This window comes from Semicossyphus pulcher, unplaced genomic scaffold, assembly GCF_022749685.1.
Source record: "Semicossyphus pulcher isolate SPU_LCO1_2020_fin unplaced genomic scaffold, fSemPul1.0.p SCAF_38, whole genome shotgun sequence".
In the NCBI taxonomy this organism is placed as follows: Eukaryota; Metazoa; Chordata; class Actinopteri; order Labriformes; family Labridae; genus Semicossyphus; species Semicossyphus pulcher.
This window is the reverse complement of record NW_027211713.1, coordinates 98,183-125,000: the sequence shown is the minus strand read 5'-3', so window position 1 is coordinate 125,000 and position 26,818 is coordinate 98,183. Positions and strand designations below refer to the sequence as shown.

Here is a 26,818-nt window from a genome sequence, read left to right as displayed (position 1 = left end):
TGAGACCCAGCGGGCCGGCCAAGAGCTCGAACTCTTCCTCCCCCGTCAGCTTCTCATCTTCATCCACATCCAGCATGTCCCAGTCCTCTGCAGGGGGACGGATTCACACCAACAGTTTATAAGCAAAGACAAACACACACTCCTGCTGTCGCTGCAGGAAACACTGAGTAGATCACATGGTACTGATGAGTCTGTGCATACCTTCATACACACTGTCCTGCTTCCCCAGGAGGTCTGGAGCCTGTCCCTTATACCTGCTCACATATCACAGAATAAATTAACACATTTATTTAATTGATTTACTTCCTGTAAATAAAAACATAGTAAAAATAGTACAGGAATAAAACAGATTGCCAAGAAAGAAAGGTCATCGTTCTGCAGATCTTTCTCAGGTGTGCGTACCTCTCAACGACGGGGACTTTGGCCTTGCTTTTGATAGCCAGGTACTTCTCTCTGCAGGCGCCACACAGCAGGTAGTAGGGGTTTCCACTCCCACACTCCCCCCCGAACCAGCCGTCCACGTAGGAGCCATTACTGCGGTAACCCTGCCTGTTGGCGCTGCGTCCGCAGCCGGGGTGACTCTTCTTCATGTGCTGATTAAAGTTGGCCACGTTGGCCTCGCACAGCTCGCACACCACGACTTCATCTCTGTCGTCTGTCTCACATACGTGCTGCGAGGGAGGGAACAGTTCAGACAGACACACACACACACACACACACACACACACACACAGGACAGAGCTGTTAGGCCTCAGGTTAGCATGGTTAGCATCAATGCAACGTGACGTGTTCGAGAGATGCAGCAGTGAAAGCTCTGCATTAATGAGTTACTTCTCAAGCAGCACTGAGAATAAACATGAAGTCATTCACAATGTTTAGTCTTTCATTTCATGCCGGTTAGTTAAGCTGAGCGGGGGGGGGGTGAGGGTCATGCACGTGTAGCATGAGTTACTGTGCATGAGAAGTGATGCAGGGTGGGTAAAGAGCAGAGATGGCAGCCCTCAAGCCAGAGCGTAAAGTCACACACACCCATGTTGGCCAGTCCAGTACCTCCGGGATCCACATTCCCAGAATGTCGGTGTCACTGGCCAAGTCCTGGCCGAACATGGCCTCCATGGTCTCCTCATCCAGGTCCATCTCCAGCTCCTCATCCAGGTTGAAGTCATAGAGGGCGCCCGGGTCCTGTTGCTGCTGCAGGGACGAGACCTCGCGACGGGACTGGCTGTGGTGGGCCTGTACCGAGCGGTACAGTCCAGCTGAGGAGGACAGGAAGTGTAACGTGAAGTTAGGAGTTGTTAAGACAAAGTCTGAAGAGAGGTAAAAGGTGTTTTTGTACAATATTCTCACCAGCGCGGGCTAACAGCGTACGTGCAGCCAGGTCAAAGCGGTGTTTCCTGCCGGCAGCAGATCGGCCTCTGAGCGGAGCTCCGCTGGAGGCTGCAGCGTCCTGATCCAGACCCTCAGGACTACAGAGGACACAAACACACCTTATTTTAAACTGACACACTTTATGGCTACATGAAATAAAACACTAAACAGTCAGGACTACGAAATATTGATGATGGTGCATTTTTCAAAGGTTTAAAGGGTAACGAAGGGACTGTTTGTTAGACAACCTGTTCATACCTCCGTCGATCTACGGAAGCCCTGAGAGCCAAATGACATAAACAAATGTTGATCCGTTTTCTGCCTGATCTAAAATGTTTTCTCTCCTGTGTTTGTGACTTAAGAACAGGTGAAAGGTGTAACAAACTCTGAAAGCTTCTACTATGACTGACTTTAAGACCTCCATCTGTACCTCTCGCTGAAGCCCTCCTCCATCTCTGAGGCATCAGCACTCGCTATGTCTCCAGGAGAGCACAGGTACGAGCTCCTGTCCAGAGATTTCCCTCCAGTTGAGGCCATTGCACCCGGACAGGATGAGTCCGACCCGTCTCCTCCAACACCGCCGCCCCGGGTGTGAGGCTCGTCGTGCTCGTCCTCCGTGCCGGGATGTTCTATCATCCACATGGCCAGCACCGTGATGTTCTGAGCGTCTGCTTCTCCTCGAGCACCTGAGACAACAGGAAGACACACTCTGGACCCTCAATACACCACACAATGCTCGTCACACTACAGTACTCACAGCCTTACAGTCTGAATATCTATTCAAACCACTGCTGTTGCTTTTTCTGCCGTAATGTCAGAATGAACATCACAGTAACCTCCTCGAGTGTCTCCATGTCTGCACATTCAGTAGCTGCAAACGGCCTGAGCTCTCTGGTGCGCCCTCTAGAGGTATCCTCCAGTAACACACGTAGAGCATAGACAAGTACGAGAACAACTACGTTCATGACACAGGCGGTTGTGTTTGTGAATGCAAGGTTCAAAAGCGAGTATATCTCCAGCCTTAGTTGTAGCGCTAGCACACAAGTCTGTGCACAAGTCTAACACAAAGTGTGTTGTCCATCTTACATGTGTTGGTCAGAATTACAAGTTGCATTGATTTAGTGAAATGTAACAGCAAAGAGAGGACAGGCCGCTGGAGAGAGACTGACCGGTGGCTTCCAGAGCTTTGGTGATCTGGCGCAGGGAGAAGCCCATCTCTAACAGCGGCACAGCGATGGCCGGAGGAGGCGGAGACGTGGACAGTCTGCTGCTGGGGTCTGACAGAGCTGCAGGAAACAATCAGAAGCCTTTGTAAAAACGTCAAGAAATCTGGAGTACAGGTTTGAAAATCACACTTTGTTTTGTTTCCTATTAATGCTGAAACATACACAGTATTATAATTACATTAGTTGTTAGTTAAGCTCATCGCAGCAGAACCTACAGGTGTGACAGCGTTAAAATGAGGGGAGATGGAACACTTTGGGCTGTTTCAGTAAGACGTACTTTATGAGGAGACCCTGCCCCATCTTCATTAATCAACAATATCAAAACATTGTGTACCAACTCAGAGACCCAGTGAAAAACTAATCCGGCATACTTACAGGTGCCTGTTCTGTTCTGCTGTCTGTTGGGCTGCGAGTCGGGGGAGGTGAGACTCTGCCGGCGTCCCACCTCGTCTGAGGGAGACGTGGGCAGGGAGGACACCGGGGGGGTCTGAGCTCGCCGGGTCGGAGCCAGGGTGGTGGTGGGGTAACTGGAGAACATTTGCCTGTTGTCACAGAGAAGCATTAACATCATCTTTACATGAAAAACAAAGCTGATCATTAAGACAAGCTAACAGATAATACGTCTGACCTGAGCAGGCTGAGGGGCATGACCCCCGGAGACTCTGAGGCGGGGACCGTCTCTGTGTCTGTGACCGGCGTGGTGGCGGTGGTGGTGTCCTCCAGAGAGGAGCTCATGAAGGAGGTGGTGCTGGAGGCCGAGGGGCTGGTGGTGACGGGGGTCTGAGCCAGCTGCTCTCCCTCCGTACCCTCCCCTTCACCCTCTGGTTCACTCTTCACTCCTGTAGGAGAAAAACTCTGATGTCAGTTTTCAGCTGCGACCTGTTACAGACATAAGACCCTGCAGTGCATATTTAGAAGGCTGTTGTCGATGTTTCCAGCGGCTCTAATAACGCAGCTGTTCGTCGCTTGTGAACGTAACTTTTCCCAACATACACTGAAAATAAGGTATGATGTGAAAATCCAAATCAATCCTGAACAACACAAAGAGAAAGCTGATTATTGATACAGTCGTAATCTCTCCAGACACTAATAAACCATCAGGTCTCTGGACATCCTCACCGGGCTTCGTCTTCCCTCCACTGGGCTCCTCCAGCAGCCCGTTCACCACCAGTTTGTAGATCATGGCCTGAGCCCTCTCCAGGTCTGCCAGGCCCAGCGCCCGTTTGATGGGAGAACGCATCACCGCTCTCTTCACCATGTGTCGCATGAGAAACTGCAGAGCCGCCCGCATCTCCACCTCCTCCTGACACACAGGTGAGGTGGCAGCTGTGCTCCCGCTGGTGCCGGCGTTAAGATCAGCGTTGTGCCCGCTGGGCGCCGCTTCAGGTAACACCTTGGTGTTAGACGAGAGAACAGGTCGGCATACATGAGACAGTGTTTGAACTGTTTGACTCAATCAGACCTACATGCACACAGATTTCATACTTTTGCTTCACATGAAATATTTAAATGATAAGATGAAAGGACATAAAAACAGGAGACCTTGAAGAACCACATGTAAGTGATTAATTGATCACTAAGCCGAGCAGCTGCAGTACCTTTGGTATGAGCAGCAGCTCAGCGTACTTGCTGCAGCTCAGCAGGGCGCTGAGGGTCTTCATGGCTCCCAGGTACAGGTAGGACAGCTGCACAGCATGGATCTCTGACTGCGTGGCGATGGAGGAGGGTGATTGCTCGTGACTTCTGGAGCCGCCGTGCTCGTGGCCCTTCTTCCTGTTTCCCTCTGCCGGAGCGTGAGGGGCTGCAGTGAAGAGAGCCTCGTTCCCTCCGCTGACCACAGAGGAGATCTCACTCTCTGACTTTGAGTTTGGAGCAGCGTGTGCTTTCACCTCGTCCAGGCTGTGGGACACTCGGAGGTCAGAGGTCGTGGTGTTTGCTGCAGAAGAGGCTCCGATGTTATCCTTTTGTTCACTGCGGTTGTGACCCTCATTGTCCGCCTTGTCTTCGTTACCGGTCGGCTCGTGCCCGGTCGAGGCAGCGTTGCGATGCTTCTTCTCATGGCGGCGTGCGCTGAGCTTGGCGGCAGTCTCCTCGTGGATGCTGGTGAGGTAGGTGAGGTCCAACAGCAGCGAGGCGGTGAGGCCGCGGAAACGTGCCACGTCGAAAGGCAGCGGCTCGCAGGGCTCCAGGTTGTAGAGCGGAGTGTCACTAGGCGACCAGAAAGTTGGGAAGCTTTAATAGAAGGGAGTGGAGAGTGAAAGGAGACAAGGGAAGGAAACACAAAGTGAGGGACAGGGCAGGAGAGAAAGAGCACAGCATGCCAGACAAATAAAAAGAAGGAATGTGTGGGCACAGAAACATGCCGCTCCGTGATTCAGTGACCATGCAGAAAGGAAATGGATTAATAATGAAGCAAAAGGGCAAGTCAGTGAGAGAGACATGAAAACAGTGAACCAGAGGAAGGGAGCATGGAGGTGGAAGAGCAGAAAGCAGGAGGCTAATACAGAGTGTGACAGACACATTCTGCTTCATCTGTGTTCAAATACATTTGATCAGCCATGTGGTCAAACTGCTCATCACCGTGAGCCTGTGACACGCCACATCAGTACAGAGAACAGAGCGTCATGCGGAGCGCTGCTGTGGACCTACAACATGTGATGGGTCCCCCTGACTCAAGTATACACAGTATATATAAAACACATAAGTAGTAAATGGTTTAAGAGGTATAAATGTGGCCCGACAGCAACAACAGTCAGAATCTCTCCATGGCTGGAGTTGGCAGAATTATATTTATAGCATAATTAAAGAAACATTGAGTGTAACGGGAGCGCCACAGCCGCTGTGTGAGGTGCAGCGGCGTCTTTAACAGACACCGAGGCGTAATCGTTCCTCTAGCCACTGTGTGGCGTGAGAACACACAATAACATGCATTTTGTTGCTGTACATAAGTGTAGCTCACACAGTGTGTCATGTGAATCAGATGACGTTTGTTACAGAGGGCTTACTGCCTCTTACAGCAGACTTCCTGTTGGCGTTGGTTTTCAATGCGTGTGCATTCATAAGGTTTGACGAGCAGCTAAGGTGAAACATTTTCACCTTAGATAAATCTAACTAGTTTACAATGTGTTATACCTAAAATAAAGTGGTGACTAACAAACGTAGCAACATACAAACAAAGAAAATGTCAAAGGAAGGTGACAAAAAGGTGCCACAGTGAAACTTTTCACACAGTACCTGATGGTGATCTCGGCCTCGTCCCACTGCACCTTGGCTGACGTGCTTCCTTCCTTCACCACGCCCAGCAGGGTGGCATGCCTCCCGGTCTGCTTGTGCACACATCTCCCCCCAACACGCAGGCCTGCGTCCGCCCCCCCGATGATAGCCAGGACCGGCCACACCTCCGTGCAGAGCGTCCTCAGGTGGTGCTCCGACAGCTCCCCCAGACCGTGCTGCCGTCCGTGGCGTCCCCGCTCCTCCTCCGTCCTCGTGGGCGTGTCCTGACTCTCTCTCTGGGCGTCGTGCTCCTCGCGGCTCTGCACCGAGCGACTCTTCTTCAGCCTCTGACCCACGCCGCTGCCTGATGCGCTGGCTGAGTCTCTGAAGCAGGGCTTGATCTTGTGGAGCCGTTCGATCATAGTCTTGTTGATGCGGTGGGTCCAGTGATCAGTGCGATGTAAGATACGGATCAGCTGCGTGGTGGCTTCAGCCAGGACGGTGGCCATGGGGCTGCAGACCGGGTCTCCAGGTAGGAGGTCTCGAGGTGTTCCCCTCATCTGCATGTCACAGATCTTTACCTGCAAAAATAAGCAGAATATACAAATTTACATTGATAGATAATCAACAAACAGACCAGTATCAGAAACCTTTGACGTGAAGTCTGCACATAACTACGAAGCCCCCTAAAAACATGCGTGTGCCTCTTACACACCGTCTCTGCCTCTCTTCTGTCCCAGCAATGACTGAGACATGACCGCAAAATAAACCTGACAAAACTTGTTTTTGCTTAACATTGTGACCTGTTTCAGATAAGGTGTCAGAAAATATAAGAGCAAAAGATGTTTAAAGTAGAGTAAGGAAGAATTTAACATCACATTTGGGGCGGGGCGTTGGCCGAGCTAAATAAACAAAGACTAAGCAGCCGAGCACGCCAACAGATGTAAAGTAATAGCTCCTCAAGTTGCGGTTGTGTTTGCCTCTCCGACAGGTGAACATGTGTGCTCTCCCACCTTCTCCCCAGGGTTGCTGCTGTAGAACATCACACAGGGATACAGCTCTGTAGCATCGACGTCCTCAAAGGCTAACTTTGGCTCCTGTAAAAACAAGCACAAGCGTTAAAGATGGGCGCTGAAAGCGGAGATACAGAGCGTCATGTTGTTTCTATTGTTGACCGTTTCCGCTCTTTAACTTGGTGTATTTCAGTGAACAAATAAACACATTTAAACGACATTAATAAGATGTGCACACACAGCTCCAGCCTTTTTATCTGATGAATAAAGTAGCTACATCTGCTACAGGTCAGTCCGTCTCTCACCTCCCCGTTCTTGCCGAAGGAGATGGTTCTGGCCTCCATGTCGAGGACGCAGGTGATGAAGTCTCCCTGAGTGAAGCTGCTGAGCGTCAGCGTCTGCTCCCCGTTGTGATAAAGGTTTCCGCTGTACGCTCGGTACAGCCACATGTCAGACGTGGTGCGGTGGTTGAAGTCGTGCACGGGCCAACGGGAGACGCCCACACATGTTCCCTCATTGCCTCTGTTCTCCTTCACAATGTAGAACTACAAGAACAATAACACGTCATTTTTGTGATAGAAAAGCTTTTACTTATATTTGTTTCTTTCTTTTTTTTTTGTATTGTATGAGCAAATGTACAGCAGGGCGTGTAGAAGGGAGCGTGGACTATCAAAGCTATGGATCAAGTAGAATCACAATCAGGACTCCCCTACTTTGTGCTGCTTAACAGAAAAACAATACAATACTGTACCTTCCACTGGTAGCATCCAGAGGAGATACCTGTGGAGGCCAGGCCGTAGCCTTTACCCCCACTGCCGTGCGTCAGCCCCTGTCCGTTCTCCACCACACAGCACTGAGCCTTCTCCGGGTCAAAGGACACTTCCTGTATGGGGAGGTTCTCGTCCTCCTCCTCTGCCTCTCCCTGTGGATCGCACAAACTGTCAGTCACTCAAACAAATGATGATAGTCTAAAGACAGGAGAACACCTGCACACCTGAAGTTTGAGCTCCTGAACCTTCTCTTTAATCTGGATGGAGTGTTTGGCCTGAGCAATGGGAGCCTCCCACATGCAGTCAGACAACAGGGAGAAGAGCCGCTCAACCACCTGGAAGAGAACAAACATGTTAGCTGACTGACTGAAACAGACTGTTGTTAAAGACTCATGTAGAGCTAAGTCAGCTGTATACCTGTGTCATCTGGTCGTCCTCCATGTTGGCCTCACAGGCGGGCAGGACGGCCTCCAGAACGTGAAGAGCAAGCAGCCGAGTCCTCAGGTTTCCCACCAGAGGGACCCCTACGATGACAGCCACCAAGAGTTCAAGTCTCAGCTGAGTTTTTATGACATGAAGTCTTTATCACTTTAATACAACCGGTTGTACCTGAGCAGCATTTCTGTGCGGCGATGTTAAGCAGTACTTCAGTCCATTTCGGGGAGGCCATCTTGGACTGGATGGCTTTGGAGGACACGACTCTCCTGAGGAAGACGAGGAAGTCTCCGAGGTGCAGCTCAGCAGTGTGCTGCTTACGGATCAAAGCTGGAACACAAGAAACACAAGTTACAGGCTGGATGTTTCATTTCATGAAAACAAAACTGCATGCAGGTTCATCGCAGGTTGGTGACTGATGCTGCTGATGACACAGAATCTCTGCACTAATTCAAACTTCACGTATTTAATGTAAAGAAGAAAATATTTAAAGGGTAATTCTGGTACTTTTTAACAAAGGCCTCACATATCCTGGGGTACCGAAAGTGATCACCAGACTCCATTGACAAAACAGTGATTTTATCTCACAGAACACAGGAGTTTCTTGTATACGGCTGCCTTACTAGGTTTGTTTTCTTGTGATGTGAACACAAAGACTGTGTTGGATCTGAACAAGTCTCACAACAGCACAAACAAACTAACGGATGGAGGCAGCAGCAGACTCCTGTGTTTGGAGAGGAAACAACGCTGTTTGTGTCAGTGGAGTTTGGTTGCTTTAAAATTTAATCCACTGGAGCAATTCCTGTGTTTTATACCTATTAGTATAAATAAAATGTGTATATATAAGACTAATTCCCCTTTATCTAAGGTTATACAATAAAATCATTTGAATATTGTTTTATATTAATTTATTATTCATTTATTTCCTATATTTTTGTCCAGTTGCCGTCCCTGTGCTGTGCACTGTGATTATCTGTAACAGACAAAGCTGCCTCTTGTTTCTCCATCATCTGACGGACAGTGTGTCTGTTTTTTCAAACTGTTTTCAAACGTCTGATCGTTGTTGTCCTTCTTGCAAACAAGGTTAATCTACGTTACGTGCCTGCCGCTCTGTTGCTCTCTCTCTCTCTCTCCCTCTCTGGCTTGCCCTCTACCTGTCAGGTAACAGTGGAACAGCTGATCATCAGATCACCTCCTCATCAGAGGCGGAGGGAGAATAAGAGGAGGCCAGTGGAGAAGGGGAGGAGGAGAGAAGCTGAATCACACGGCCAGGCGCAGCTCTGAGGGGAAATCTTTCTTTTTCCCGTGCGCGGGTTAGCGTGCCGGGTTTTGTTGTTTTTGTTTGTTATTTGAGTTTGGGTTGGAGCTCGCTGGAAGTTTAGTTTTTCGAATTCTTATTTGTTAGGTAGTGTTTCTTTTAGGAAGTGAAGGGGTCGGTCTGAGTGCGACGGCCAACTGCATGGCTGGCTCAGTCTTTCCCCATCTTTTGTTCTTTTTGTCCGGGATCTCCAACCCTTTTGTTTGTTTACTCTAATATTTGTTTACTTAGAGGAACTTTGAACTTTGAACTTTGGTCATGGTGTCCTGTATAAGTTCGGTCTCTAGAGCCGTTCTGTGAGTGTTACAGAGGCCGCAACAATCTATAATAATTATTTAGCTATAACACTGAAATATGTTGATCAAATTTGCTGGTGAAAACATCACTGTTCACATGGATGCAATGATAGTGTACTGTACACTGTACTGCATGTTTTAGAGAGAAAACGTGAGAAGCTTCACCACCTCTGAAGTCCTTCTTCTCAGCGTCTGCACCGTCCTCATGTTTGGTGTCTTCTGGGTCTTTTCCAGCAGAGAGCAGACTGACTCCCGCCTGAGACAGCAGGTTCTTCAGCTGACTGCAGAGCAGGTCCAACAGAGACTGCACGACCTTCGGACTCAACTTGTCTGCGTACGTCCTGCAAACAGAACGTGACAACAGAAGTTTATATTGCCTTGTTCTTGTATTTGCTTATTGATTCTTCCCGTTTCAGCCGTCCTAAAGCTCTCACCCGGTGCTGATGGCGAGGATCTGCAGCAGGCGTGTGGAGGCCACTTTGAGGGCGGTGCTGAGCTGAGATACTCCGGGTTTCTGGAGCAGCTGGAGCGGCTGCCCGAGCATGGTCTCTGTGCCGCAGAGCTGAGACAGCACGTTGAGCAGCCCGCTGGAGATGGCCAGAGACACGTCCACCGGCTGGTAGCGAACACTCAGTGCAAACACAGTCACCAGCAGGAGGCGCTGCTGGGCTTCTAGGGTGGAGAGGGAACAAGAGAAAGAAGACAAATGAGGGGGGCTGTAAATATGACAGTGTGATGTCGGACTCAAACAGGCTCAACGTGATCTGACAGTTGTCCTGGTTTTGTCTGTTTTCATGCACATTAACCTGTTTAACAGAACATGTGAGGACAGATCCCAGGGTTCTATATGTGCACTCCGTTAACGCTGCCAAGTTCATGTCACTGAGATGTTTGTTAAAGGTCAATGTGAATGTTCTGAGCTCATTCAATCTTTGAGGCTCCAGCACAGGGGCTGACATCAGCAGTCTTTATTACCGATGTGGTGCTTGTTAGCCTGCAGCGCCCTCTCCAGTGTGACAGACAGCTGCTGGTAGATCTTATGAACAGCTGTCTGGATTTCCATCTGGATGCTCCTCTTGGCTGCTTTCACACCATCCTGCAAAACAAAGTACGTCCTATGTTAGTGCGTTAAAGGGTAATTCAGGTGCTTCAAAAGGGCACATGTGCCTGATCATCGGTCACCTTTGCCTCATGGATTATGTTGCATGATTACAGCCTGTTTGACTGCTGTTCAAAAACACAAATCTCTTCTGCTAATCAAACACAATCTAAGGGACTCAGCATTTTCTCCGCAGGTGAACAGCCTTGTACCTGATAGTGATGCAGCTGCACACTCTCTCTCTTCAGCCCTCCGGTGCCCACCGTGCCGAGGCCAAAACAACCAGCCAGGAACTGCAGCCTGACGGAGGTGAGCAAGGAGGAGGACTGGAAGGCACCGCTGGATCGATCTGTGTTCCCGGGCTGGCTGCCTTTCTCCTCCATGCCAGAGATCAACACCACGATCTGATGGAGCGCCTCCAACCGCAGCTGCAGATAAAACACAAACCAGTACTGTTTATCATAACAGGGTCACATGTCCTCCAACTTTTCTGTTACGAAGAATATGTCGAACTCAAACGATCCTGAACGCCCTGCTGGACTCCCTCACCTCCGCCCGGCTCTGCTGCTGCTCCATGGCCAGGATGGTTGCCTGTGGGCTGGTGGACATACTCTCCTCTGGCTCCTTGAAGGCCGGAGCCAGGCCCACGTCACCGCTGATGAAGCTGACCATGTTGTCGATGAGAGCGTGGATGCCCAGCGAGCGGCTCAGGTCCAGGTCCGACTCCTCGTAGGAGTGGGCCGAGCTGTAGCTGCGCTGCCGGCTCAGTTTGGCCCGGAACCAGGACTCAGCCAGGGAGTCTGGAGAGCTGTGAAGGAAGCCTGGAGACAGAACGAGAGAGAGAGAGAGACAGCAGCCTTTCAGACGCATAAACGCAGGATAAATCTGCTGATGGATGTCGCTTTAAAGCACTTAAAGAGCTCTGCAGTGCAATGCATTATTACTGTAGAGGGGTTCATCAAATGGCCGAATGCTGATTCTTCATGCAGCATAAGCCTTCATGAGTGAATAAATCTATAATGGGAGCTCTGGGTTTCAGATTCCCACTGAGGAGGAAATGCTGCAGCGAAGAAGTGAGATGGTAACCACGCCTTATGTCTCTATACAAGAACTAAAGGTCCTGAGTACACCTGGTATTACGATGCATCCTGAGTGATCGCGTCACAAGTGGGCAGCTCTAAGAATGAGTGTAAGTGCACCCAGGATGCGCTGAGATCCCATCAGTCGGGCAGTATCAGTCAAAGGTCGTTCAGCATTATGTTTGCTGTGGTATTCGGGGGCCGCCTTCTGATTTCATTCCTCTGCTGTTTCTGGTTTTATTTTCCTCATGTTGTTCCAAACATCTGAAAATGTAGTTTATGCAATAAAGTGGGCTGTGCTCACTGCATACAGGTGCCTCCTATAGACTCACGAGGACGAGGGAGGCGAGCGAGACGGCGCCTGGACGAGGGCAGGAGGTCTAACCAACGAGCAGTTCATCCTATTTTGTAATAATGCTGCAGAGCTGGGAGACAGATGTGTCAGAGGGGAGGATCTGCATATTGCTCAGAAGTTTAACCTTAACAGACACAGAAGAAGAACAAAGCTTTAAAGCCCTTTTTGCTCTCTCTTTCAGCAGCAGGAACGTGAGATGGAGACGCACTTTAATGGTTTGAGCGCCCATAGTTAGAGCTGTCCGCTCAGGACGCATGTTGATACCAGGTGTAAGCGGGCTCAGAGTGTACTGATCATTTCTTTTAAAGAGCGACTGTGATTCAACGAGACAAATCACATTCTTCACCAGGAATGAGCCTCCATTGTGCAAAGTACAATGAACTGTTGTTCAATCGGCTCATTAGTCTTTATTTGAGTTGTTTTTCTTCTATAATATGAAGTGAGGCTGAAAGTAAGGCCCTCGTGATGACAGATGAATGGAGGGGGCATTGCAGATATGGAGGTAACAAGAGGAAGAAACATGCCATCGGTTACTTGCTTGGAGCTCCTCTTGCGTTTGGGGCTCAACTGCCCCAAAAGAAGCAAATAAACTATCCGCACAGGGATCGAAAGACAGAGAGACAAGAGTAACGTATGACTGATGACAACACACACCCTGTATCATCCTGTCTCCTTACATGTAGACGAATATTTATGATCTTTACCTCTCTTTTTGTGAGAGAACGCCAGGTCCAGGTCCACGTTTCTCCTTCCGCTCTGAAACAGAAAACAGAAGCTTTAAAACCACAACATAAGTGTCCTGTCTGAACTAACACACAAAGAACACAGATGTTTTGAGACAGACGAGCAGATGCATGCGTAGCAGAGAGTGAATGCTCTACCAGAGTGTAGCCCTCTTCGTCTGACTCGGGCTGGGAGAGGTCAGACTCGCTCCTGGACTTCATCAGTCTGTAGCTGGGGCTGCTCTGCACTGAACGGCTCTCTGCGCTCAGACTCTCACTCCTACAAACACAAACACATCACAGAGACAAAATCATCAGCCCTGTCATGTAAATGAATTCTCTTTGGGCTTCATCCTGCAGAGTACGGCTGCAGTGCAGTCTGGCTGCTACGCAGCCTTCTGAGCTGATGGCAGCCATGAGTTCATGCTTCTGCATGTCTGTGTCCGATAAATCAAAACATCGACGGTAAACACATCCAGCAGACTGCCTCAAGTGCAACGAATAGGTAAAAACAAACATGTATGTACACACGCCGTGAATTCACCATTAGGGTAAGACTATTTGAGCAGACAGCGCCCCACCTCCCAGTCTGCTACTTTCAGATTAGTTGGTGTAAGTTCAGAGCCAACAGTGAGGTTAGCTAACATCCTGTCTGAGGAAGGAGAGGAGAGCGAGGACAATGAGGTCGATTCAACTTTGTGGGGAAAAATAACAGCAACTCTGCTTTTTGAGACTCTTTTGGATTCAGGAGAGACGACATGTCACAAACACAGACGCTGCAGTTTACTACACAGAACAGAGAAGGACATAAAAACCACAGGTTAGTGCTAATGCCCAAAATAAATGAACCGATAATTAGATGACCATCGTATCCTCATACTGTGCAGGCTATGTATCTGACACGCGGGCTGCAGCGTGTTTGAGAAGCAGCTCCCAGCTCTGGTGTGAAGACAGACCCAGGAAGAGCGTCATGAATCTGCCAGATTTTCAAAATAAAGCACTGTGTATCAAATTACTATATTATAAATTCTTAACATAGGCCATGGTAAAACTCATCAATAAGATTTGAGAGAGGTAAATAAATAGAGACAGCTGGACGCTCCACTCTGGAAACGCTCTGTTGGGTTTAGAGCATCACGGCATAACATAAAAACTTTCCCCATCACTCCACCAACACACCCTGCTCACAGCAAAGTACAGAACAGGGCGAGGTGACGTGTTGTCCCCTCAAAGGAAAGGCACAGCACCGAGGCCTGCGGAGCATCAACCTGCGCTCTCAGGTGGGAGCTGCTCCAGGGAGGAATGTGGAGTATAAATGTACTGTCGCTAAATGTTCTCATGAAACTTGTAGAAACAAGATGAAAGTAGGTGAAGGGTTTCCAGGTGATGATGTGAAGCGATCTGTGCTATCTGATTTAAAAACACCAGACACACCTTCACCTGGCTGCCTGAGGGCAGGTGTGTCTCTGTAATTTATATCACATATAGAAAGTAACCAGGTTCATATTACAGTTCAAAAGCCATTCTTAACTGACGAGACAAACAAGGACAAGCCTCTCCTACACCAAAGACACACACATGTGCATGTGCATGTGCATGTGCATGTGCACACGCACACACACACGCACACACACACGCACACGCACACGCACACACACACTCTTAGGCAGTAAGAACATAAATGCAGATTTTTACCTTCATTTAGTCTGTATTCTATTTCAAACTAATATTGGCCAACACATCAGTACTACTGGCATCAGATGGTTCAACATAGAGAGATGAGATGAGAGAGATGTTTCTAATCAGCCCTAAAAGCACCCAACATGGACGAGTGTTGACTCTTTAACCTGGCTGCAGAGAGATCCTAAAGTGGTTCAAATCCTTAGTCCTTTACTCTATAGGAAAATGCATACAGCCATTGAGTGCTGATGAGTGTGGGTGTCATCACAGTTCCCTCTTTGTGTTTCTGTATTTTTCCAGCAATAGCAAGAAAACAACTGACTTTGGAAAGCTCCCCACGAGTCTGATAACTCTAAATACACCACATGAGCCTTAGCTGAACTTGCATGAGAAGAACAAAAGCTTAGAGTCTCTTGTTTGACTAACAGGTACAAAACGTTTTGGAGTTGCTTCAGTAGATTGCTTCAGGTGGCAGCCAGGAAGGAGGCTGCCATGTTTGCAACGTAAACCTTAGAGGAACGTACAACCAATCAAAATACCTGTTTGTTGTTTCCACTGACAGGCTCAGGTTGTTCTTCTAAGTGTGCGACAACATTACAGAAAGGATCCCTACAGAGATAGACCTTTTTGTTACAGAGGAAGATGATTGTTTTTTTTTCATCGCTCTCTGCACACACACCAGACTCCATTCATAAAAACAGTGATTTTACCTGCAGAACACAGGAGCTGCTGCTCTGCCTCTGCGGGTCAGTTTGTTGGTGTTATTGTGTTTTAAATGGTGAGTTCAGATACAACATAATATTTGTGTAACACAGAATATCACATAAAAAGTTACAGATCTCAGCAGTGGTAGATGAGTGTGTGATTGTTTTTGTCAATGGAGCCTGGTGTCTTTAAAGAGAGCGATGTAACGTCCGTTCCTGGTTGAAAAAATCATCTTCCTATATATTTAAAATGAAAGGAATTTCCCTTTAAGATATATTCTTAAAGTGCCTTTAATACTTTGCCTGAAGAAGAGGTAACGTCTTTATCTGTCAGTACTTTTTGTTTTTGCTCCCTCTCTTCCTCCTCACTGTGTGTCCTCTGACCTGGTCATGAAGCTCAGACACTCCTGTGTTCCTGTGGTGGACTGGGTCTGGCCCTCCTCCTGGTTCTGCTTGGTCAGCTCTCCCAGCACCGGGCTCACCCCGAGCAGCAGCAGAGCACAGCGGTGGATCACAGAGTTACAGGCTGCCGTGTACAGGTCCTGACCCTCGGGTAGACCAGTGCTGCCCCTCCTTCCCTCCTGAGACAGAATGGAGTCCTCCTCTCCTCCTCCTCCTCCACCTCCTCCTCCTCCTCCGCTCCTGGAAACAGAGCCGGAGCCCAGTCCGGTGCTGCTGCTGGCCCGCTCTCTGTCTCGGCTTCGAGCGACCTCCCGCGCTGAGAGGAAACATTGAAAGATTTCTGTGTCGTGCGAGATGCACACAAACAAATAAGACACACACAAGATGCCGGATTAGACGACAAGCGGCAGCCACATGTTACACTCAGAGTGTGCATAGTTCATAACCAAAGCCCATGCTACTGCAACACATGAGGGAGCTTTGTCTGACACACGTTGACACATTCAGAACAGCACATTTAAGGCCGGCCTCCTACATCTCAGTCGTTTGGTTTAAGATGCTCATAAAACTCGGTCGGAGTTGTCTCTTTGCGGTCGTGGCATTCGACAAAATGAAACACTTTTAATATAATCCAGAGTTTTTAATCTCGGCTCATGCAGGATTGAAAAAGTAAAGACTTGAAAGCTCTAAAAATAATGATCGGCACACTACAACTCCAGACACGTGCACTTACTTCCAGCCGTCATGACTTCATGCTCCCTGTCCTCCTCTTCATCGTCCTGTTCCTGATGTCCCTCCTCCCGCTCGCGGTCGGCTCTTTCCTCCAGCTCCGCCTCCTCGTCGATGGTGCGTGTGAACGAGTGCTCCTGAGGGTCCATGTCCAGAGAGTCCTGATTGTCTGAAATCTGTAATAACATAAATATTTAGAGGTGACATACAAGGTGCATATAAAGGTGTGTGTGTATGTGGATGCAGCTTCTGTGTACTCACCCTCCTCTCACGTGAAGACGATCTGGTCTGGATGAAATCCATGTTCTTACAGGCCAGCAGGCGGTTTCGAACCTTGTAAACACTGCGATAAACCTCTGCAAGGGACTTAGACGGCTGGTACCTGGTGGGGAAATGAAGAGGTTAAATTGAATCTGGTCTAGAGTGATGAAACTCGAGGTGGGTGATGAATTGAACTTATCATTTAGTTTTACTTAGGTAAATACAGTATGGAGGACATTCTCTTAACAGCAGTCAGGTCTCAAGAAGCGGACATTCTCTCAGCATGGAGAGGAACGCTTTTATTGCAACTGTGATGACCCACTCAAAATAAAAATGTTGTCTTTAATCTTCACAGATCACCATCAGTGCTTTGCCCTGTGATCCAGCAGTTCCTTCGTTTGAACATTTAGCATGTCCCTTAAAATCCTTTGAAACCACTGTTTTACAATCGTAACACTTAAAGGAGATTATGTCGTTTTAAACGCATGGTATGGAAAAAAACACTGAAGTATCTTTTGATGCTTTAGTGGCAACAAAAAGCAGAAGCATTTTTTAAACATCTTAAACAGAGACACACAGTCGCTGTGAGAAGTCTGTGTAACTTAAGCGAGCACATGATGGCAGAAGCCTGAGAACACTCGCGAGAAAGCCGCAAACATTAGCAGCATGACATCGATTAAAAGTGTAAATCAGAAATGTTTAGTAAAGAAATTCTTTGCACATGTGTTTCATAGGACAGGTGCAAAGGAGAGGAAATGATGTTCACTCCTGGAGACTGTGTCACTTGTCTAACTTGCATACGTCTTGATTCTTTGATGAAGGTCGAACACAGAAACGTTGCAAGCCAATAAATGTATTTTTGCACGTTCGACAGTTTGCAGGAGTTTCCTTTCATGGTCATTTAAGACATATTAAGCCGTAGAGGTAAACCTTTATGTGACATGTCATGTATAGATTCGATGTTTCAGTACCTCCCCTCTCCGCAGCCCTGTCCCAGCAGCCCGGTGTGCTTCAGTAAGGCCGCCAACACAAACCTGGACACTGTGTCCAACAGGGACTCATTACTGAGAGATGCATTGTCCCAGTCTGCAACAGAGAACACACAACCGTCAGCACGCTGTCACTCACATTCACAGACAACATTCATCTTCATCATAAGCAGACCTTTGCTGATGGCGTAGTCCTGCATATTGATCCACAGACTGTTGGCAGGTTCTTTAGAGGAGCCCAGAGCCAGATCCACCAACATGCACAGGTCAGGACGCAGCGTGCAGTCGAACGGCTTCTGCTCCTCGTTACCGGACAGAGCGGCTTCCAACAACGAGCTGATGCAGGTGTCTGAAGGACACAAGAGACAAACGTTACATCTCAGCAATCACAGCAGAAACAACAAATAACTAATGGCAGAGAAGGGCAAAAGAGCAGACGATTCCAGTAAGAAGTATCCAGTTTCACACTGATGGACTCATACCATCACAGTTCTGTATTCCTACCTAGCTGTGGGATGTCCATTTCCAGGCCGTTGCTGAAGAGAGGTGTTTTGAGCCAGTAGGCAGTGTCCTGCTCCTCCAGAGAGGTCTGAGCTCCCTGCAGCATCCCACCGAGGCAACGGCCCACCAGCAGGGCAACTGTCCGCTCCAGATCCACCAACCACACCCAGGAGAGAGCCGGCGGGGGCAGGGACATCCCAGAGGCTGGCTCAGCAAAGTCAGACGTACCTGGAAAGTTAGAGAAGGTAGAGTAGTGGGAAAAGGGCAGCATAAATCGTATGGCCCAAAAGAGTCATTTATGAGGGACGATGTATTAAGAGCTCAGAAACAGATGACTTTATGCTTTTTTTTCACCATGAAGAGGCCACTGCAGCTCCTGGTCCTCCAGCGGGGAGGCCGCAGGCAGCAGCCTGTTGAGGCGGTCCAGAGGAGGCAGCAGGTCCAGCAGGTGGCTCAGCAGAGGCCTCGCCACGGACACAGGAAGCAGCAGCAACGAGTTGATTATCTGACAGAGCATGCTGCCTGCTGCTGACACGTAGATCACATCTGGAGAGGAGAACAGACGCGGCCGGTGTTGAAGTAAACAACCTGATTTGATTCCTGAGTTTGTATGACACTATAAACTGAATAAAAAAAGATTACAGTTAACCTAAAATTCTAAAATAGATCATGATAACAAACTGTTAATGATGAAAAGGAATAGAAAAAGGATAAGAGGGTCACAAGCTGAAGTCAACAGAGCATAGAGATAATGAGGCACGTCAGCCCTGTTCCATTAGAGCTCCATTGATTCTCTTCACCTTGGAGCTTCTCTCGTATGCTGCCGTTCCAGGAACTCTCTTTGATCAAAGTGGCTGAGCGGGAGAAGATGTCTGTAGCGTGAGGCAGCAGGAGCTGCAGATGCTTGTGGAGTAAAGCCACACTGCTGGAGTTCTGCAGAAAGACATGAATGGATCTTATAAAACTCACATTTCCACCAACAATGAAGTGACTGTTCTAATCCTGGCCTAAAGCTTTATCGGTACAAAAGGTTTTTGAACTGTCCTAGTTTATTTCTGATTTTACAAAAGAGACAGCAACGGCTGCAACATCATCTTGTTCTCAATCAAAGGTCGTCCACTAAAAGTTCTTGTTGTTTCCACTGACAGGCTCAGATTGTTCTTCTAAGTGTGTGACAACATGACAGAAAGGATCCCTACAGAGATAGACCTTTGTGTTACAGAGGAAGATGATTGTTGTCCTCAATCTGAGACAAAAACATTAAGTGGACGCACTTTGATCAGGCGTGTTTGCAACCTGCGGCGCATAAAGCCCTTTTCGCAGATATCAGCAGTTTAAAACTTTTTGGACCTATTTGTCATATAGACCCAAAGATATGTAAAAACAAAACCAGTGTTAATAACATGGGAAGTCCCCTTTAAGAGTCTGCAGTAAACAGAATCAATGGCATGTAATTGACTAACATCCTAAAAATTCATCCTTACAAAACTATGATTCATAAATATGCACGTCCACTGGAACCATTCATTCAGTCATCCAAAGAGCTTTATGTAAGTACGAGTTCCTTTGCTTCCTGCATCAGTTATTCACTGTGAAGCTGCTATTTAATGTAATTTAACAGCTCATAAACAAGACCATGTGAGTCCTGAAGTCAGCTGTGCAATAACAAGTAAATAACTTCATCAAGTTGAGCATCATGGGGCTCTGCCTTTCAAGTCTGCGTGCTGCAGAGCCCTACACAAACATCATGTTGTAATCCTGCTGTTCAGTCATATGCGCTTAATGGCACTGGACCAAGTAGACTTTGAGATTATGTAAACACAATTTTCCCCATATTACAACACTAACACATGAAGAGAGAGTAGTAGGTGTAGATACCTCGGTGACAGAGTTAATGTGGCAGTATGCTAACAGCTGCTTCTGCAGGGAGCACAGGAGCTGGTGCAGGTGAGCCGGTTGGCTGCTGTCAGAGGAGGACATGCCCTGCTGCAGCTTGTCACTGTTCTTCTCCAGCTCACCAAAGGCCTGATCCTGCGTGCGCACACACACACACAGACAGACACACACACACGAGGTATGAGCAAATACAGGTCCACAGGCAGGTTCGTCTGTGTCGTAGCCTAAGGGAACAGAGTTCAGGTGAGGTCTGTGTTCAAAGCAGAACATGTTCAGCCTGCCATGACACCATGATTTGTTCTCGCCTGACAACTTAAAAGCTGGTTTTGAATTTTACAGGAGAGCTATTACACGGATCTAGACCCCAGGACTTACCTGCCAAACGCTCTGGTTTCTTCTCACCTGGTTTGTCCCTCTAATGTCAGTTTCATTTATTATTTTCCACTGCTACAACTGACACAGTGTGATAGGACTGCTCCCTAAAAGATAAAGACTGGAATCACTAGGCTGCCCTGAGTTGACTCGCATATTGTCAGGCGAATCTCAGCAGTTTGTTTTTGAGCTGCTTCGGTGTGCGCAGAGCTGCAGGAGCATCAGCGTGACAGACTGTAAACTTTACAAATTGAGTCTCAGAATGATCCTTGAACCCGAAGCCAGATTATCCACAGACTCCTCTCCTCTTCTGCAGAACAAATGACCGGGAGGTGAATACTGAATAAAGCAGTTTCATGTTAAAAATGAGTGTTTTGTCTGTGCTCTTGGGTGGACACACAGGAAGTCAGGAGGGGCTATGAGCAGCCTTTTAATGATCCTCCTCTCTAAAACAAACAAACAAACGTAGTGATTTAAACCAGTAAACAGCCAGCGACGTCTTCAGGCGGATATAGGAATATGTTTAGGGCTGAAGACAGCCTCATAGAAGGCCTGATTGGACTGACAAAGGTCTGGGTTTGGTCCAGAGACAATTACTGAGGCTGAAGACGACATTCAGCTTTCTTTAAGAAGTCACAGAAACTCATTACTTTATTCCAACTGCTCAGAAGTTTTCATATCTTCCACTGTCAGCCACCAAAATGTCACTTCATCAAAGCCAGTCCTGATTTCTGTTGACTTATTTATTTCATCCACATATTTGTTTGTTTTTTTCTATTTTTGATTCTCCCACAAACAGCAAACAGAGCTCTGAAGAGAACGACACAAGAAAGAGCAAAAGGAGAAACACAGACAGCACAGTGACTCAGACGCAGAAAGCCCTGCAGTCTCATCATCGTTTACTGCTCGAGCCTGCATAATCACACATTTTAAAAGGCCTCTGTGTGTGTGTGTGTGTGTGTGTGTGTGTGTGTGTGTGTGTGTGTGTGTGTGTGTGAGTGCGTGCGTGCGCGTGTGTGTTACAATCAATAGAATGCAGTCTTTAGAGAGCGAGGCACAGGATCGAGCCACTGCTGTGCCCGGAAAAAGAGGCAGCAGGTGATAATAACAAAGGATTATATATGACTCATGCTCTGCCTCCAGCTCTCAGAGAGCAGCGAGGCAGATGGAGAGACGGTGCACGATGTGTTGACTTCACTGATCACTTCCTTCCCAAGTGTGTGTCTGCCTTTGTCGATGCTAAATAGATCATAATGACCCTGCAAACAATGCTTTGTTATTAACACACAGAGAAATCAATAATAGAAGCTCCTGTCTGATAGAGCTCCATCTAACATCTAACACTTACAGTGTAAAAGCCCAGGTTCCTGAGCAGCGTCTTCATCAGGATCTCGGCCAGGTGTGTGTCAGGGTGGGCTGCTGCGGTGCCGTATGCGGGGTCTGGAGAAGCTGTAAACCCAGGACCAGAGGGGAGAACCTCGGGGCCGTCAGCAGGAGAGCTGTAGCCCAGGAGCGAGGCCACGTGGGTGTGGTCCTGCAGACTGGTCAGGATGATGTCCAGCTGCATCCGCTGGGGCACAGAAACACACACTACTGTAAGACTGCTGAACACAATCAAAGAACTCGACACGGCGTAGCAACAGTAATCAAGGGGGGCGGGACTTAGTGCAGGGTCAATTGGGTATGGTAGCAAACCGATGCATTGGTTAGCATGCTCGCTGATACCCATCTCTACCTACTGGAGTGTCGTTGCCCATAACAACTCATTTAAAGACATAACTTTGGCATGTGGGTTATTTCAGATGTTTTCAGACTTCACTGACTAAACCACAGATTGATCGATTATCAACATAATCACTACACACTGAGGGCAACACCAGGTCACCAGATGATTCTATTATTCAGAGTTCAGTAATCCAGGAAACTGGCCAAAGACATGCAGTCAACAGGTTCGTCCAATGAGAGAAGCCGGCCTCTTGTGGGGTCATTGCAGAAACAGCTGGTTCCATCAAAGCAGCAGAGACTAAGAGGCTCCTTCACACAAAGTCAATGAAGAGCAATGATGAGGACTTAAATGCACCGTCTCTTTCCATATCTCAAATTATTCCTGGTAAGAGAGCGAAGACGTGTATTTAAATGAGCTAATTCTCAATATATCAGGCTTTTTCTACAAAACTAAATCTCCTACAAACAATTCAAAGCTTCTGCTCTGTAGAAGTTTTATTTCAAAGAAAACAAGAATGATGATTTTTACAGTTTCTTCTTTTCTTACTGCCTATTGTTGAAATGCATTCTGGGAAGATGGGCATACTCTGTCACAAAAATGAGGCAATAGTAAATAGTTTGAATCTTAGGTCCATTTATTTTAATCTGGTGTTTCTGACCTCATGTTAACAGCTGGGTAACAATGACATTAAATGGATATTGAAAAACTATGTGCACTTAGGTTACTACTAAAAGCTGAAGAAATCCAGTAACATAGCTCCTGAGAGTGCGGACTGATTCATCATAGTCAGGTTAACAGGTTCACAGAGAAGGCAGCTCTATCTGTACATAAGGTTGTGTCAGGTACCTGTCCTTTGGAGAGACTCTCCCATCTGTCGGGGCCCTGAGGCAGCAGGGAGTGGAGCAGCTCCATCCTCTCTCTGAGCGGCGGCAGCAGCATGGTCGCCCCCACAGACAGAGTCTCAATCACCGCCTGGTGGGAAAAACACACACCCACATACCATCACTGCTGCAGGTGAGGACAGAACTTGTTGACATCTTAAGAAAATGGCTGTCCTCATCTCACAGGGTGTCATGAAGATACTCTGATACAGTGTTACAGTTTCAGCAGACGCAGAGTTAATACGACACAAGCAGCGATCGAGACAGGAGGGGGCGGAGTCAGGAAGAGCCAACAGACAGCTGCAGGTGTGATCGGACACTGGAGCTGACAGGCACCTTTTCATGTATATATGTATCATCATCATCATCATCATGAATATCCTAATGGACATCACCAACATCCTCAGTGTCATCATCATCAATAGCATCAGTATCATTAAGGTCAGAGGTCATAAAGAGCCGGGTCTTTAGCTTCTTCTTAAAGGTGAAAGGAACTCTGCGGAGTTTGGTAGCTCGTTCCACCACCAGGGGGCGACTGATGAGAAGAGTCTAGTTAACTTAGGGCCCTGTTGTGATGGGAGCACCAGGCGCCTTTCAGTGGCAGAGCGTAGTGGGCGGGACGGAGTGTAGACCTGGATGAGGGCGTTTTCTCTGAACTAGGCATGTGCATTTGGAATTCTTGTTAGACAGGTTCACCGACACTCTTAATGGTTAATAACCGGCTATTGGCGAGATTGAAATGTACTTTTTGCACTGGTTCAAAGTCTGGAGACCGACAACAAGCTCTCCATCATGCACGTATACACTCACACGCGACCAAGAGGTACATTTATTATTATCCTCGGCCATAACTACCTGTGGCATCGTACCCACAGATATTAATACACTGTCCATTTTACACACGCACGTGAGCACACAGCCGTGTGATGCAACAGCAACAATAAGTAAATCAACATTTACAGCCGACCTTTCTTTGATGGTCAGCACACAGAACTTTAATAAACATAAGATCCTGTCCGATCTGACGACAGCGTGTCTGGAGTTTTAAATAATTAATGATTTGAAGGGCTGCACAATAATTCGAATATTAACCCTGATCAGAATTTTGGCTTCCAGCGATTAAATAAACATGACGGTAATATTGACAGCGCTCTGCCCGTAGAAAACTCTGCTGCATAAAAATCAATCTTCTTTTCTCTTACCTCCTGAATCTCGTCTGGCACGGAGGAGTCCATCAGTCTGAACAGCAGGTTCCTCAGCGGCCTGGCCTGACGACCCAAGATACTGGTGGCCACACCCCCAGCCAGAGCCAGAGCCAGGTGATTGGACAGAAGCCGAAGGCACAGCTTGAGGAAGTTATGATGTTCCCTGCAAATACATACCGGTACATAAAATAATGCTCAAGAATTTGCAAGAGTTATATTTTCTATTAGCGTATAGTGCAGTATGTACGTTTCTTTTAATTATGACACCAATCCAGAACAGACAAAAAGAAGATGTAGGCTATTTGCACAAGAAAATGTGCATCAAGCAAATGAATGTAATCTGTCAGAGTGGTGTGGAGAAAGTCACCTGCAGAAACAGTGTCTTGCAGGCTGTGAATGCTCACCTGGATGAGGGGAACGGGAGAGGAGGAACCTCACTGTTGATGCCGTCACAGTAGCGCTCGAGGAATGAGCGCAGGTGAGAGAAGGTGCTTTCTTCAAGGTCGACGCAGTACGGTCTGTGCCAAGCCACCACTTGCCTAAAGACCCAAAGTAAGTACATATTACCACGTGCTGCAGGAGATTACAGGTACCCCCGTGGTAGGGGAAAGAGGTTGAAGGGAAATGCATCATAGAATGAGTCTTGACGGGGTATGTTCACTACAAAGAACTTTCAAGCAACAACTTTATTAGAACAGCGTTTCATGGGCAACAGTTCGAACCAGCAGCGTTATCCCGAGCCCTGACATGTCTGTCCACGTTCATGAATCGTTTTAAGCAGTTCTCCAGCACTGGAATATATCCATGTCCCAACTTTGTGAGGCTCCCTCAGAGCCTCATGACGGGTGCTCTGAACTTTACTCTAGAAAGTTGGTGGGAGTCCCCAAAACCAATTCAAGTGCCTATCAGGGCTGAATAAAGCATACACATTAATCACACATCACTCGATGAACACAGCAAGCTGTATTTCTTTATTTTCATATTGGATCATAATGTGAAATAGTATTTGTCACAGTTTATGGCTGAAATAACTCGACCCTGTTTGATAACAGCAGCTCATGAAATACCTGAAAGCTAAAACACGGCATGTTTCATCGACCCCTAACCTTAGAGGAGAAATGAACATGAAAGCACTTCAGTTAAATCAAATGCTGTCACCTTTTCTCTGAACAGGCATCATGATCCTATAAGCAAAAACACAGCTGTACATTTCAAAGGCAGCTTCTGACCTTTGACCTCTGTCTCGTACTCCTTATTAAGCCCAGAAGCCCTCCCTCCCGTGTGTACAGTACTCTGCTGGTATCTGACCTGTCTCTGGGCAGGGCGGTCCACGCCAGGCTGTGGGAAGTCCCCGCTGAGATCTGCTGAATAGCAACTCCGTCGAGGCCGACGACCTTCTTGGGCTTTGTGATCGGCCCGGTGGAGTTCCCCTGACCGCACTGACCCATGGAGTTGTTGCCCCATGCGTACACTTCATTGTCTAGATGGTGGTGAGGTAAAGAAAAGGAATTTAATATTTGATATACTGTAACTATAATTATTTTTAAAAGTGCACATAGGGGCTGAAATATGGCTGATTCTATCAAGATTCAGTTCAAGGAGAACTCTGGTCTTTACAAGCCAGGGCCCTATTTATCTTTACATATTATGGGTCCAATGTCTAATATGTACAAACTACAAAAAGCTTTGGCATTTCTCCAACAGATCAACTGAGCTGAAAACACTGAAACAGGCTGTAATGGCTGCAACATAATCCTTGATGGGTCAAAGGTCATCCACTACAAGTTCTTGTTGTTTCCACTGACAGGCTCAGATTGTTATTCTAAGTGTGTGACAACATGACAGAAAGGATCCCTACAGAGATAGACCTTTTTGTTACAGAGGAAGATGATTGTTTTAACCACACACAGACGTTACATCGCTCTCTGCACACACACCAGACTCCATTCAGAAAAACATGAATTGAATACTGAAGTTGCTGGTCTACTGCTGCCTGAATCAGTGTGTTTGTTTGTGTAATGATTGAGTGACTTTAGTGTTTTAAATGTTAATTTACAATACAACACAACACAATAACACCAACTAACTAACCGATTGAGGCAGGTAGACGAGCAACTCCTGAGTTCTGCAAAGAAAAGTTATTCTTTTTCTCAATGGAGTCTGGTGTGTGTGCAGAGAGCGACGTAACGTCTGTGTGTGGTTAAAACAATCATCTTCCTCTGTAACAAAAAGGTCTATCTCTGTAGGGATCCTTTCTGTCATGTTGTCACACACTTAGAAGAACAATCTGAGCCTGTCAGTGGAAACAACAAGAACTGTTAGCGCACTTTAAAGTCGAGCTGAAACGGCATTTTGAGAGTATCTAGCTTCCGTATCGTGACGTGTTTCCGAGTGAAGCAGGACGTGCAGGCGGGACATATCATTAGAGGGATTTGATTGGATCGTTGAGAAGTGGGTGTAGACAGACGTTCTCCACAGCGCAGCAGCTCGCTAACTGACCGAGCGTTCTTGGTGCTCTGCGGCTAAATGTTGCAGATTGATTGGTTGATTTGGTGCTAACTTACGTAAGCACGTGTGA

The 26,818-nt window shown here is 47.4% G+C and overlaps 1 protein-coding gene across 2 annotated transcripts in view; it reads right to left on the bottom strand.

The window, feature by feature from the left end:
• The window catches only part of herc1 (HECT and RLD domain containing E3 ubiquitin protein ligase family member 1), a 61,690-nt gene that overhangs the window by 23,388 nt on the left and 11,484 nt on the right, over window positions 1–26,818 (bottom strand). The window contains exons 10-48 of one of the 2 annotated variants that reach the window (XM_069679306.1): window positions 25,549–25,720; window positions 24,645–24,779; window positions 24,238–24,403; window positions 23,001–23,126; window positions 21,777–21,998; window positions 20,039–20,191; window positions 18,961–19,093; window positions 18,515–18,706; window positions 18,164–18,388; window positions 17,835–18,008; window positions 17,642–17,756; window positions 16,671–16,791; window positions 16,414–16,585; window positions 15,663–16,020; window positions 13,054–13,174; window positions 12,877–12,928; window positions 11,288–11,559; window positions 10,951–11,166; window positions 10,615–10,735; window positions 10,074–10,311; window positions 9,805–9,980; window positions 8,200–8,355; window positions 8,008–8,114; window positions 7,815–7,925; window positions 7,572–7,742; window positions 7,126–7,365; window positions 6,821–6,904; window positions 5,829–6,388; window positions 4,193–4,802; window positions 3,714–3,987; window positions 3,223–3,433; window positions 2,970–3,136; window positions 2,538–2,654; window positions 1,799–2,054; window positions 1,348–1,466; window positions 1,030–1,256; window positions 403–671; window positions 202–254; window positions 1–87 (exon numbers count right to left, since the gene is read on the bottom strand). The exon at window positions 1–87 is cut by the window's left edge and continues 114 nt beyond it. In XM_069679306.1, the coding sequence (XP_069535407.1) occupies window positions 1–87; window positions 202–254; window positions 403–671; window positions 1,030–1,256; window positions 1,348–1,466; window positions 1,799–2,054; window positions 2,538–2,654; window positions 2,970–3,136; window positions 3,223–3,433; window positions 3,714–3,987; window positions 4,193–4,802; window positions 5,829–6,388; window positions 6,821–6,904; window positions 7,126–7,365; window positions 7,572–7,742; window positions 7,815–7,925; window positions 8,008–8,114; window positions 8,200–8,355; window positions 9,805–9,980; window positions 10,074–10,311; window positions 10,615–10,735; window positions 10,951–11,166; window positions 11,288–11,559; window positions 12,877–12,928; window positions 13,054–13,174; window positions 15,663–16,020; window positions 16,414–16,585; window positions 16,671–16,791; window positions 17,642–17,756; window positions 17,835–18,008; window positions 18,164–18,388; window positions 18,515–18,706; window positions 18,961–19,093; window positions 20,039–20,191; window positions 21,777–21,998; window positions 23,001–23,126; window positions 24,238–24,403; window positions 24,645–24,779; window positions 25,549–25,720 (7,479 nt within the window). Of the gene's footprint in view, window positions 88–201; window positions 255–402; window positions 672–1,029; window positions 1,257–1,347; window positions 1,467–1,798; window positions 2,055–2,537; window positions 2,655–2,969; window positions 3,137–3,222; window positions 3,434–3,713; window positions 3,988–4,192; window positions 4,827–5,828; window positions 6,389–6,820; window positions 6,905–7,125; window positions 7,366–7,571; window positions 7,743–7,814; window positions 7,926–8,007; window positions 8,115–8,199; window positions 8,356–9,804; window positions 9,981–10,073; window positions 10,312–10,614; window positions 10,736–10,950; window positions 11,167–11,287; window positions 11,560–12,876; window positions 12,929–13,053; window positions 13,175–15,662; window positions 16,021–16,413; window positions 16,586–16,670; window positions 16,792–17,641; window positions 17,757–17,834; window positions 18,009–18,163; window positions 18,389–18,514; window positions 18,707–18,960; window positions 19,094–20,038; window positions 20,192–21,776; window positions 21,999–23,000; window positions 23,127–24,237; window positions 24,404–24,644; window positions 24,780–25,548; window positions 25,721–26,818 lie in introns of both variants that reach the window. The other variant, XM_069679307.1, reaches the window with a different exon arrangement.